Here is a 13,367-nt window from a genome sequence, read left to right as displayed (position 1 = left end):
CTTTGGAGCACTCCAGTTCCTAGATTTCCTGGAGAAAACTATGAAAGTAATGCTGTTTCATTTGGGGAATTTAAGATAACGCTTCGGCCAATGTTTAGATCGTATGAACTGCTGGAAAGACAGGAAACGGAGAATCTGCTGGGGCAAATAGAGAGCCAGGAGGGAAGAGCTGACGTGGTCAGAAAATGCAAAAGGGAGCGTAGAACAGATATTTAGAAGGCTAGGCTGTGTGTTTGACACTCACTGTGACGTTGTGCAGTCTATATGGTTTTATAAAAATATGATCATTAGTGAATATAATGTAACTGGGATATGCTTCATGCAAAAGGTTTCTTGTAAGTTATCATTACAAAGCTTATAATCTACTGAGTGTGATCATCCTATTTGTATAAATGGACCACTCTTATATCTGAAACTAGGAATATGAAATATAACTCTGAGGGCCTATTGTAATTATGCAAAGTGTGGGCCATTAACAGTGGTTTGGAATCTTGATGACTCCCATTAACCAGGACCATTGTCTGCAGATGGCTGACCACCTGAGCTGTCTGCAGATGGCTGTTTTACTGTTTTACCTGTGAGTCTTCCTGTATACCCGTGTGCAGGCAAGTGGGTAATGAAGTCTTGCAGTGACATGTGATCATGTCACCTGAACTGGAATCCATCTTTAACCTGGTGCTTTTCCAGTGAGGGGGGATGGAAATCCAGAGGGACAAAGGGTTCCCACCTTATGCAAAAGATATATAAAGGGGTGGAACAGAACAAACGGGAGAGAGGAGCCATCATGAAGAATCCCCTAGCTCCCACCTGAGCTGGGACAAGACCTGTACCAGGGGAAAGACTTGTGCCCAGGCCCGGAAGGTGTCCAGTCTGAGGAAAAAAAACTTACTGAAGCATCTCTGAGGGTGAGGTTATCTGTATTCAGTTTGATTAGACATAGATTTGCGCATTTCATTTTATTTTGCTTGGTGACTTACTTTGTTCTGTCTGTTACTACTTGGAACCACTTAAATCCTACTTTCTGTACTTATTTATTAACTCAGAGTATGTATTAATACCTGGGGGAGCAAACGACTGTGCATATCTCTCTATCAGTGTTATAGAGGGCGAACAATTTATGAGTTTACCCTGCATAAGGTTTATACAGGGTAAAATGGATTTATTTGGGTTTAGACCCCATTGGGAGTTGGGTATCTGAGTGCTAAAGACAAGCACACTTCTGTGAGCTGTTTTCAGGTAAACCTGCAGCTTTGGGGCAAGTTATTCAGACCCTGGGTCTGTGTTGGAGCAGACGGGAATGTCTGGCTCAGCAAGAGAGGGTGTTGGAGTCCTGAGCTAGCAGGGAAAACAGGGATAGGAGTAGTCTTGGCACATCGGGTGGCAGCTCCCAGGGGGGTTTCTGTGATCCAACCTGTCACACTCACACCTTGTCAGAACTGAAGAAGTAGTTCTCCAGAATACAGAGTCCAGCAGAGAGACTAAGGGGATACGCATTGGGATTACAAGAGGCTTTACAAGCAATAGAAAAGTTAGAACCACATGAAGCCCAACATATGGATAAAATGTTGAAGGGGAAATTTGTTGAGGTGTTATATGATGATACTTTACTGAGAGAACTAAGGCTGTGACTAAAACAGAATCCCAAAATTTCCTTCCTAGGCTTTAAGGGAGGCGGCTATAAAACGTCTTGGAGGTGAAGGACCAGACAGGGCAGTTGTGGTGTGTCCATAGCATGGCTGCAAATGTGTCGTTGCCTTGTAACCTTGGAGGTGCTGGGTACTTTGAGGGGCAGGCTGGCCCGATGTCAGAGAATGGTAATTCTGGAATGGAAGACCCTTTTCAAAGCGAATTTAAAAGGGAGAAAGAGGTTTTGAAGAAAACACTCCTTGACGACAGAAGGAGAGAAATGCAATATGTGAGTCTGGATTTGAAACAGGAGCTCCTGGGACCCAGAGAATACAGACGCAGGCCAAGGGGAGTCGGAATGGGTCTTAGGACAATTAAGAAGTTTGGTCGGGCTGGTAATCTTCTCTCCAGAAGATGTGGTGAGATGGAACATATAGAAACCAGGTGCATGCCTGAAACTACTACTGTCGTGGTTTTAAGCACAAAGTCTTCCGGATGGGAATATGGATCTCAGGGAGACAAAGAAAAGACCTGAATGACATTAAAGGGTGGGGGAAGGTGCACGACAGTGTGTGGGTTACGGCTAATGTGATAGAAATGGGGGTGAGGTGGAGTGGCCTCCCACTGAGCCGGGGGGGGGGGTCGGGGAGAGGAGCCGCTCTCTGATCCCTAGTGGGTGGCGCTAGGCCAGGCTTGCCCCTCCAGCTGGAAGGTAAGGGGTGGGACAGGAAGTATAAAAGGCAAAACCTCTAACCCAGTTGAGTGAGCCAGGGAAGGGAGCAGACATCTCCAGGCTGCTGCAGATCCCCAGAGTTGAACCTGTGCTGCACCACACCCTGCCCCTGGAGGAGACTGACCCAGGTGACCAAGTGCCAGGACTGCCAGATGCCTTCAACCCCTAAGAGAAGGGAGACGACCCTGAGCCACAGGTACATTACAGTGGGCGAGTCGGAAGCAGTCTAGGGACACTAGACTATAGTCTGGTTGGGTTGTTGCCTGAATCCAGGTCTATGTATTGCGGTAGGATCCCCGCTGACCCAGTGGGTGAACCCTCTGCCAGGGCCTGGGCTGGGACCCAGTGGAGTAGGGTGGATCTGGGTCCCCCTACCCCCGGCTGTCAACTTCACCATTGGGGCGGGAGCCTCCCCACCTTAGGCCAAGAGGCCTGTGTTTGTCTGCTGACTGCCAGAGCCAGGACATCAGACTGTCTGTTGTTTGCTCTGCCCTGCCTAAGGGTTTCACTCGAGCTCTCACCAGCCTGGGTTATACCGCAGGTTGACGGCAACACACCCCCAGTCTTAGATTTTCTCCCAGACACTACAAATTATATTAAATCCATTATTCCTGAAAGATCATGCTATGCAAACAACTTGTCACCCCAAACAGAGTTACCAAACAGGCACTTCGATTCAAACACACTGGATTAGATAAAACAAGTTTATTAACTTCAAAGAGAGATTTTAAGGGAGTCCAAGAAATGAAGCATAAAAGTCAGGAAGAGTTACAAAGAAACTAAAAGATGAAATGTTTACTAGTGCCTAACTTAAACTGTATCAGATTCAACCAAAGAGTCTCACCACATGCCTTCAGCAGCCTTCCTGACCAAACCATATAGGTCAGGCCTGCTTCCTCAGCGTCGAGCCAATACTTCCTTTCTCACTTCAGGAATAGTGAATTAGATGGGGACGGTGGGCAGAGGGTAATTGTCAGCAAACACCAGTTTCACCGTACACACACAAAAACCAGCGACACAATATTTCCATCGATAATCAAAACATGCCTCTAGACAACGAACAAAAATTGTTGCAGGAGAAATTAGAGTCCAACTTAATGTGTATAAAACTTGTGGTAATACCAGTGTCACTGGGGCTGCTTTCAGGATAATTACGTTGGATAATTCTCCATCAAAATTATAAAAAGATTAATAGAATTCGGCCAAGTCTAATTTGAGTAACGATTGGCTCCAGTTGGCACTAGGACGTGTTTTGTTGGTGTGAGGGTGGACAGTGGCCAGTCTTTCTGCATCTTGGAGGTGGCAACATAAGGGGGTGGGGGTGAATCTGGAGCAGCCCAGAGAGAAGCAAAGCCGGGGGTGTTGGCACATGGGGGGCTATTGTTTGGGGGCATCGGAAACAGGGGGGTTTCCAGCAGCAGCGCTCTGGGTCGGGCCAGGCCCCTCACCCTCCACACCATCCTCCATCATCTGCTTGTACTGGCGCTTGAAGAAGCCAAACTGGAAGGAGACAAAGAGGGGAGATGGTGAGAGCCAGATGGACACAGGCTCATGGTGGAGGAGCAGGAAGGATGGCCTGTGGGAACCTCCGAAGGAAAGACCCTTGTCCCTCCCCCACCAGCTGGGAGAACAACATGCCCCGCCCCCAGGGTGATGGGCTGTGGGGGAGGAGTCCAAGCCCTGCCCCACTCACCTTGTAGAGGGCTGCGGTGATGAGAGCCAGCAGGACCAGGCCCCCCATGCTGCTGCCCACGATAATGGGCAGGTAGTTATAGACCTCGTAGCGTTCCACCACCGTCTGCACCTGGGGGAGAGGAGCTGTGAGATGGGGACCCAGGAGTCCTGGCACCATCACCCGCCCCTGTTCTAAGCCCTCAGACCTCAGTTCCTCGCAGAGCAGGAACAGGACCCAGGAGTCCTGGCTCCCAGCTCTAACCACTGGCCGATGCTCTCTCTATCCCAGGCGTAGTCACTCTGGTACCTGGCGCTGGACGAATCCCTCCTTCTGGGTGTATTTCTTCTCCTCGTATTCAATCCGGGCCTCGCTCACCAGACTCACTTTCTGCTGTTGAGTCTGGAACAGAGAAATTCACCGTCCCTAACCAGAAATGACACAAACCAGCCCAGAGTGTCAGCCCAGAGGGACCCAGAGCAATTTAGAGGCCATCCCTTGCCCAGCACTGAGATGCAGCCACCTGTGGGGAGGGGCTCAGGGGCTGTTCTCACGGGGAGATCCCTTGCCCGGTGCTGGGAGGCAGAGGCAGCTCTCGTACCTGGGAGACCCACTGGAAGCTGACGTTCCCTTTGATCATGAACTCCAGCGGCTGCTGCATTTCCAGGGAGGCGATTCTGCACCGGATCTTCTTACAGGTGGCCACGGAGCAGTCCTGGGGGTGGAAGGATATCGCCGGGTGAGGCAGGGGGTGTGCAGGGGCTCAGCATGGCCATGAGGGTCTGGGTCTGTCTATAGCAGGGGTCCCTCCTCCAGCCCAGCCCCCCACTCACTGTCTGTGTTAGTGCCAAGGGGAAAGGGCTGCTGGGACCAGCACCCGTCTGTACTCACCAGCAGGGGGCGCTCACTCATCTGCTTCACAAAGTCCTTTGAACTGGGCGTTTCAGCCTCACTGGTGCACTGAGCCAGCTGGGGCTGGGGAGTCAGAGAGAGTCACGGTGTTAATGATTGTGGGAATGGGTCATGGGACCTTCCCCTCTAGGGGGCACCAGCACTCCAGGGCAAGGGACTGGCTGGCTTGGGGGCTGGGGCAGGGGTCTTTCCCCCCTAGGCAGCCTGTCCCAGCTGGGGGTGCTGTAGGGCAGAGCAGGTGTCACTGGGCCCATCTCACACACACACAAGGGCAGGGAGAGGCAGGTACCTTGGAGGGGACGACCTCAGAGGCGTCCCACACCCGGACCCCGCTCAGCTCCACGGGGAACTGGAACGTGACCGAGATGGGGACGCTTCGCTGCCGCAGGTTCTTGACCTGAAAGAAACAGACTCACCATAGGGCACTGCAGGAAGAGAACCCAGGAGCTCTGATCCCCAGATCCCGCTCTGACCCTCAGACCCCACTCCCCTCCCAGAGCTGGGGATAGAACCCAGGAGTCCTGGCTCCCTGTCCAGCCCTCCACTTACCCCTCCCCCTCCATGCCCTAACCCACTAGATCCCATTCAACCACTTCCACTCCCTCCCTCTTGCCCCCATCTCCCTCCTCACACTCTGTGCCACTGGCCTCACCTCGTACCCATGTGTCACTGGCACACTTGTCCCTTCCTCCTTGGAGGAGAAGTTGACGTACTTGGTCGACTCCTCGAGGCTGGGGAAGGGAAAGGATGGAAGGAACGAGAGAGATGGGAGTGTGATGCATGGGGCTGGAAAGTGGTGGTGGGGTGTCATGTCCAGAAGGGGCGCTGTGCAGGGAAGGGCTCAGTAGGGGGTCGCTCTCCCCTTGCAATCAGTGCTGGCACCTATGACCCCGTGCTGCGCTACAGGGCGCTGCGCTGCAGGGAACAGGGGGCCCAGCAGGGGGCGCTCTCCCATCTGTCTCCACACTGACCTACCTGGTGAGGATGATGAAGATGCCGTACTTGACTGGCAGCTCCGCCCGGTGAATCATGCGCTCGGTGGTGGGGCCGCCATTGTCACTGCGGGGAGGGGAGGGCAAAGGAGAGAGATGTGAGGAGACACAGGCAGATAACTGTGCAGGGAGACTGCACCATAGGCCTCTGCCCTGCCCTGTTCCATGCACTGCCCCCTCCCACTGCCCCCACCCCACCCCCTGGCCCTGCACAGCCTCCTTCACCTGCTGGCCTTGGCCGTGATCTGCAGCTTGTCCCCCAGGTCGGCCTCAGAGGAGACGTCGAAGGTGGCGACGAAGATGGCCTGGAAAACACAGCGGGGGTGAGAGTCAGGGCCTGGGGAACTGCCAGAGACTGCGGGGGCGGGGCAGGCACAGGGGATCAGGGGGACTGTTGTATGAACTTAGATGGAATAAATGGGCCCAGAGAAGCAAAGGTGTTAACATGACCCTGTCCCTGCCCAACAGCATTAACCTGGTTTGGGATCCACAGTCCTCAGTTGGTTCCGTACTATGGCAACACCCCATTAACCATCCTTTTATTACAGACACAGAAGAAATCAGCTAAGGCCTTTGCAATGTAACGTGTTCAACTAGGTTTTTATCCCCCCCCTCCTCTCTGCCCTGAGCCTGTCGCTGGAGAGAGCGTTTTGTCCTCCCCCCACTGTCTGACCGGCTCTGGACGCAATAACTGGGCACTGGAGGAGGAGAGGAGGTTAGTGGAGGGGCTGGAGCCGGCCTGGGCGCTGTGGTTAAAGTCCAGCCCCGGTTCCCAGCAGACAAAACCAGGCAAAGGCACAAGTGGGGAGAGCAAAGAGCAGCACAGAGAGAAAATGCAGTTTCTGTTGCGGCTGCTGCCTCTCGCTGGCAGCCTCCCCGCTGGAGAGAGCCCGGATCAGCCGCGCCGAGAGCTGGCAAGCGGTACCAGCCTCGGGCTGATGCAGGCACTGGATTTAGCCGCTGTCCTGGGTGCAGGCTCACAGCAGCGAGCACAACACACAGGCTTGGCCGGCTCAGCCAGACACTCCTTAGACAGAGGGGAGCGGGAAGAGAAGAATTAGGCGGGGAAGGGAAGGAGCCCAAGGGGCAGGGGTGAAGAGACAAAGTCTCCTGTCCCAGGTGGTGTCTGGATCTCACTGGGGGCAGAGGCAGGTGGCATAGGTGCTGGAGCACCCACTGAAAAAAACTGGTGGGTGCTCAGCACTGACCTGCAGCTCCCCATGGCCCGGCCCTGCCCCCCCCCGCTCCAGCTCACCTCCGCCTCCTCCGCGAGCCTGCCACCGCTTCCTGCATATCCTCCCTCCCAGCGCTTGCGCCGTGACACAGCTGATTTACGGGGCAGGGAGGAGGGGGAATGCGGCACGCTGGGGGAAGAGGTGGGGCCGGGGCAGGGATTTGGGCAAGGGATCCAATGGGGCAGGGAGGGGCGGAGTTAGGGCAGGGACTTTGGGGATGGTGTTGGAATGGGGGTGGGGCCAGGGGCGGGGATGGGGTGAAGTCGGGGCAGGGCCAGGGGCGGGGGCGCGGGCATCCACCAGCGCTGAGAAAGTTGGCGCCTATGGCAGGTGGGTCTGTCTCCCTGGGCCTGGCCCGGTCGGGTCAGGACACCTCTCAGGACCAGGTTGACGAAGGCCCAGTGGTGTCACGCTGGGTCCGAGGGGACGGGCCGGGGGGGCCAGCCATGACAATGACGCTGGCGCCTTCCCCTTTCCCTTGTCGTTTACTGAGCCACGGTCGCCCCCCCCCCCCGTGGCTTCTTTTAAGGACCCCAAAGGGGGGAGGGAACAGCCCCTCCACTTGTTATTTTCTCCCCCAGTGAGGACTGATTTCCAATCCCACAAGTCTGGCCCTTGGTTTCCAGACCCGGCACGGCCTGACCCCAGCCCCGGAGTGATCTCAGGGCTCTGTTTGCACTGACTCGCTGGGCTCCCTGGGGCGCTTTCCCCAGCACATCTCTTGTGACGGGTTGGGCTGACTCTAGGGAACTTCCCCTCTCTGCCCCCAGCTGGGCTCACCCCTGGGGAGTTCACAGGCCAGGGCCCGTCCCTACCTCGGCCCCGCTCCAGAAGATGGGGTGGTTGATGTGGCAGGTGCTGGTCCTCTGAGTCTGCTCCTCGGAGCCCACGGCTGAGCTGCACCTAACGGTCATGGTCCTCCTGTTGGACTGAGCACGCGAGACTAGCCAGTGAGAGACAAGGCCCACAGCGCCCCCTACTGAGCCGCTCTCCTGCTCCCTGCAGTACAGCACCCCCTGCTGAGCCCCCACCTGCCCCCTGCAGCACAGCGCCCCCTGCCGAGCCCCTTCCCCACTCCCTACAGCACAGCGCCCCCTGCTGAGCCCCCTGCTCCTCTGCAGCACAGCGCCCCCTGCCGAACCCCCTGCCTGCTCCCTGCAGCACAGCATCCCCTGCTGAGCCTGCCCCATGTTGGGGTACCTGGAGTAGCAGGACCCGGCGGTAGGACAGCGCGGCCGGGTAGAAGAACTGCACTCTGGTGCTGTAGGAATTCTCCCCACGGTTCTGGATGGAGACGGTGGTATTGAGTTCAGGGGTGACCCCCACCACCAGGGTGCTCAAGCTAAGGGGAGAGAAAGGGCTGAGCTTCCTCCAGGCAGTGCCCTGGCCGCTCCTCAAATTTCCTCTAGCAGTGCCCAGCCGGGGACCCCAGCGCTGAGAGTGTCCTATAACAGTGCCCAACTGGGAACTCCACTGCTGTGAGCTTCCCATAACAGTGCACAGCCTGGAAACCCAGCGGTGAATCTTCCCCACAGCAGTGCCCCCCACCCAGGATCCATCAGCACTGGAAATCTGGCAAAATCTCCAGCTGGATGTTGAAGATCCGAGGTGTGATCATGCCGGACGGGTCCCACCGTGGTAGGTGTTTTGGGGAGGATTCAGTGACTTACCCAGAGAAATTGAAGGAGATTTCTAACTGGTCATCGCAGCGGCCATCTGTGCCGCAGTCCTTCTGAAACGGGAGCTGGGGGGAGACCCAGGAGAGCAGGATCAGCATGGGTAGGGAAGGGGCTGCAGCACCACCTGCTAGAGCGACAACGCAGGGACCCTGCACCGGGGGACAGCTAAACCCATCTGTGACATTCTACATCTTGGGGGAGCACCGTGTGTGACGCTGTACCCCATAATGCTTTATGGGAATATGACATAACTGGAATATGTTTTGTGCTGCCTGTGCCATGTAACATCTCTGTAAAGGTAATGGTCTACTATAGCTATTCATCCTATTTGTACACATATATCATTTTGTACTTGAGGTTAAGAATATTGGCGGTGTACTGGCTTGATTTCTAAGTAAGCTTTGTGAGGCATTTGGTCAGCTTCTTTAGGAAGGAATTCGCAAGGTTAAGTACCCGATCAGGAAGCACTTGGGGAACAATGCATCTTGGAATGCTCCAATCCACATAAGAAGTCTTCCTGGAGACATACAAGATACCATGTGGACAATGGCTTCTGCCTGTAAAGACTGCGAGTCATGCATGGACATGTGACTTGCCCAGGTGACTCCAGAACTCCATCTTGGAGCTAGATTTTGCATAGGAGGGAGGAGGGGGGGTCTCCACCCACAAGAGAGAGTCTATTTAAACCCCTGGGAGACCCCTCCATTTTGTCTTCAGCTGGCTAAAGAGAGAGCCTCTCCACCCCCCAGGATACTTGGAAGAAACTGGAACAAAGGGCAGTGACTGCAACAGGTGTGAGTGATTGCTGGACCCAGGCTAAAAGGAGATTAGTCTGTAAAAGGGAGCATTCTGGAACTGGTGAGGATCTTATCTGTATTCAGTTTGATTAGACATAGATTTGCGCATTTTATTTTATTTTGCTTGGTGACTTACTTTGTTCTGTCTGTTACTACTTGGAACCACTTAAATCCTACTGTCTGTATTTAATAAAATCACTTTTTACTTATTAATTAACTCAGAGTATGTATTAATACCTGGGGGAGCAAACAACTGTGCATATCTCTCTATCAGTGTTATAGAGGGCGAACAATTTAGGAGTTTACCCTGTATAAGCTTTATACACGGTAAAACGGATTTATTTGGGTTTAGATCCCATTGGACATCTGAGTGTTAAAGACAGGAACACTTCTGTTAGCTGCTTTCAGGTAAACCTGGAGCTTTGGGGCAAGTAAGGGTATAGAACAGAACACAGGGGCCCCATACTGGGCCTTTCTCCTGCCCCCGCCTATGCTGCAAGCAACAAGGACACTCAGAAGACTGAAGACTCCAACAGAGGGGACTGGTCCAGGTTTCAAGGGTGAAACCTGTGTACTATGAACTGCACTATCCAGTGGGGGAGAAAAACTGCTTAATCTAGATGTTGCCCAGTCAAATAGAGTTGAGAGTATAGACTCCGTGCTTATATTTTCTTTTCTTTTGGTAACTAACTCTGACTTTTTGCCTATCACTTATAATCACTTAAAATCTATCTTTTGTAGTCAATGAATTTGTTTAACTGTTTATCTTTACCAGTGAATTTGCCTGAAGTATTTGGTAAATCTGCTCAGGTTACAAAGGCTGGTGTATGTCCACTTTCTATTGATGAAGTGGTGAACCAATTAATACAATTTCATTGCTCATCTTGAGCAGTGCAAGATGGTATATTCCTGAGGTGCAAGGCTGGGAGCTGGGGGGATTTGGCTGGTGCCTTACTCCGTGTGATTCATGAGTGGCTCTGGGAGTGTTCGGGCAATCTAGCTGGGTGTGGGGCTCCAGATGCAGTTGTGCTGAGTGATCACAGTGCCTGCAGGAGTTTGCTGCTTGTCACTAGCAAAGCATTGTGAGACATCCCAGGCTGGAGGGTTAAGGGGGCACAACAGTCCCACAGTCCCAGGCTGCACCCCCAGAATACCGTCACACCATCATCAGCCCTGCCCCTGCCCCCTCCCCTCCCACACACAATCCCTCTTCCACGTCCCCCTCTGGCAAGCAGCAGTATCACACTTCTAGCAGTGCCAGGGCAGGGGGACTGGTTGGCTCAGGGAGGATGGGCAACAGGACAGGAGGCCTTTCCCCTCTGGGAGGCTCCAGCTCTGATACAGCATCAGGGCAGGGGAACCGGCTGGCTCAGGGGGATGGGGAACAGGGCATGGGGACTTCCGCCTCTAGGGGGCCCTGGCCAAAATAAATTTTGATTTTTGATGAAAATTTTTCAATTTTTTTTAGACATGGATATTCTGGGAGCTTTGAGGAGAAGTTGGAATGTTCCCACGGAGGAGAGATGGGTTCATCGCCAAGGCAAACTCAGCATCCATCTCTGTCTCCCTCTAGTGGCTGCACTGTGTAAAGGGATTTAGGCGGCTGATGCTGCCTCTGAATTTTCCAGACTCTTGCTTTCAAACGGTCACTGGTTTGATCCCTGGAGCAGACCCACCTCGGGGCCTGGCTCTGGCACCTTACCGAGCCTGCAGACATCGGCGCAGAGTCCTCGCTCAGGATGGGTCTGAGGCGGTTGGCGGCAGCGATGGGCTCCCCCTTCAGGGTGTAGTTGAGGCGCAAGGTGATGGGGGTCACGGTGTCCTCAGGGCAGAGCTGTGGAGACAGAGAGACAAGTCGGGCCCCTGAAGGGTAACAGGAGCTGGGGGCTGTGTTGGACCCGGAGAGAGTTTTGTTCTCTGGGTGATTTGGGAGCAAGGGGCAGACACAGTGGGAGGGGAAAGAGCCAGGACCCCCCCACACTCACAGGTAACGTTATCCGGTACGTCTCACATTTCTTTCCGATGCCGAGCCGCAGCTCCCTGCTCAGGACAGGGCCGCTGGAGTCGAAGGCGGCTCGGATCTTCGTCCGCCCGGGGTCCAGGGCCAGGCTGTACTGGATGGTGCTGAAGATCCTGTCACCTACGGGGGTGAGGGGGAAAATGAGGGACAAATGAGGGACAGAGAGAGACTAAGAGTGGGAACCTCAAGGGGAAATGGGACACGAGGCCTTTCCCCTCTAGGGGTCGCTGGCTCCAAGCCAACCCCAGGCCAGGGGGGAGGGGAGCGGGGGATGGGTTTGGTCTGACCTAGGCTGTCCATGGTGCTCTTAGTGACGGTGAAGCAGACCTCTGCCCTGCTGGCCTCCGTATTGAGCTGCTCCTGCTCCTGGCAGTCGAAGGCCGAGGTGGGGATCGTGGGGGGCTGGAAGCTGATGGAGATCTCGACTTTGAGCACAGGCCGGGACCTGCCATGTGGGGAACAGAACCATCACCCAGCCACTCTCTGCAATGGAGTCAGCCCCCTTCCCTCCACAGAGCCTTCCACCCAGTCTGGATGTGCTCACAGCACCCCAGGGAGTCTTTGCCTTTTAAACCTTTGTAACTGTGTAACTCATCAAACAGGGAAGGAGACTTCTCTAATGCAAAGGCTGGCTTCCTACAGAAGGGGTTGGCTCCTGCCAAAGGAGAAGGCCATTGAGACCAAATGAACCATTGTGAGACATGGAAGAACAGTCTTGGTTGATTGCATTTCTCACCCCCTCTAGGAAGAGCAACCCTACGCATGAACTTGTCCCATCTGCGTGGGCTCTGGGGAGAAGGGGATACAAATCCTTGACAAGGAGAAACTTGTTGTCTTTGTGCCACTTGGACTCTAAAGGGGCAAGAATCACTCGGCATAAGCAAAAGACTCCCAGCTGCTTAGTCTGGGTTAGCTCTAAAGGACATATGGAGTTTGCTTATTACAGAAGATTCTCTTACCTTTTGGAATCTAAGACGGTAACTCATTTGCATATGTACGTTACCTGCTTTAACAGTATAAATAACTCTCGTTTCTTTTTCTTAGTTACTAAATCTTTAGCTAGTTTATTACAGGATTGGCTACCAGCATTGCCTTAGGTTTGAGATCTGACATACAATGGCTCTGGGGTAAGTGACCGGTCCTTTGGGGCAAGGAGTAACCTGAATATTATTGTGGTTTTTGGTGTAAGGAACCATCTATCACAAAGGCAAGCTTATCTGGGTGGCAAAATAGACCAGAGTGCCTGGAGGGGCTCTCTGGGACGCCATGGTGAAGTTGTTATAGTGCCTGAGGAGTTCATACTTCTAACTTGAGTGGTGAAATCTAATTATAGAGCACACAGCCAATTTGGGGGTTCTGCCCTTGCCGTTTTCCAGCAGCGGGCAGCACACACACACACACACACACACACACCATGTACTGTCGCTGTCTGTGACTGCCATGTGGAGCAGTGCAACGACACAGAGTAACTCACCTCAGCAGCAGGACCTGCCCTTGTGCCCCCACCGCGATGTCTGGCAGTCCATCCCCTGTGAGGTCTGTCCCGCCACTGACGGCCCGGCCAAAGTAGTGCAGCCTGCTGGGAAACTGTGACCCCTCTATGCGCTGTGGGGCAGAGAGAGTAGTAAGGGATGGGGAAGGGCAGCTGTACTGTATAATGGGCACTGGGGGGCAGCAGAGGGGGAGGGATGGGAAAGGGGC

At 54.0% G+C, this 13,367-nt stretch overlaps 1 protein-coding gene across 1 annotated transcript in view; it reads right to left on the bottom strand.

Moving 5' to 3' along the window:
- Positions 1-3,049: 3,049 nt before the first annotated feature.
- LOC112115562 (integrin alpha-D-like) overlaps positions 3,050-13,367 on the bottom strand; it is a 24,432-nt gene continuing 14,114 nt past the window's right edge. Inside the window, exons 15-30 of the mRNA XM_029913297.1 lie at positions 13,141-13,271; positions 11,954-12,111; positions 11,632-11,786; positions 11,349-11,480; positions 8,841-8,914; positions 8,371-8,512; positions 7,986-8,099; positions 6,161-6,240; positions 5,919-6,002; positions 5,596-5,674; positions 5,233-5,340; positions 4,923-5,006; positions 4,633-4,746; positions 4,341-4,433; positions 4,053-4,163; positions 3,050-3,859 (exon numbers count right to left, since the gene is read on the bottom strand). Of these exons, the coding sequence (XP_029769157.1) occupies positions 3,737-3,859; positions 4,053-4,163; positions 4,341-4,433; positions 4,633-4,746; positions 4,923-5,006; positions 5,233-5,340; positions 5,596-5,674; positions 5,919-6,002; positions 6,161-6,240; positions 7,986-8,099; positions 8,371-8,512; positions 8,841-8,914; positions 11,349-11,480; positions 11,632-11,786; positions 11,954-12,111; positions 13,141-13,271 (1,782 nt within the window). The 3' untranslated portion in view covers positions 3,050-3,736. The remainder of the gene's footprint in view (positions 3,860-4,052; positions 4,164-4,340; positions 4,434-4,632; positions 4,747-4,922; positions 5,007-5,232; positions 5,341-5,595; positions 5,675-5,918; positions 6,003-6,160; positions 6,241-7,985; positions 8,100-8,370; positions 8,513-8,840; positions 8,915-11,348; positions 11,481-11,631; positions 11,787-11,953; positions 12,112-13,140; positions 13,272-13,367) is intronic.

The sequence above is a fragment of the Terrapene carolina genome, unplaced genomic scaffold (assembly GCF_002925995.2).
Source record: "Terrapene carolina triunguis isolate 2854851 unplaced genomic scaffold, T_m_triunguis-2.0 Scaffold571, whole genome shotgun sequence".
NCBI classification, from domain to species: domain Eukaryota; kingdom Metazoa; phylum Chordata; order Testudines; family Emydidae; genus Terrapene; species Terrapene triunguis.
Note: the sequence above shows the minus strand (reverse complement) of the source record. Positions and strands in the feature narration are given on the sequence as shown.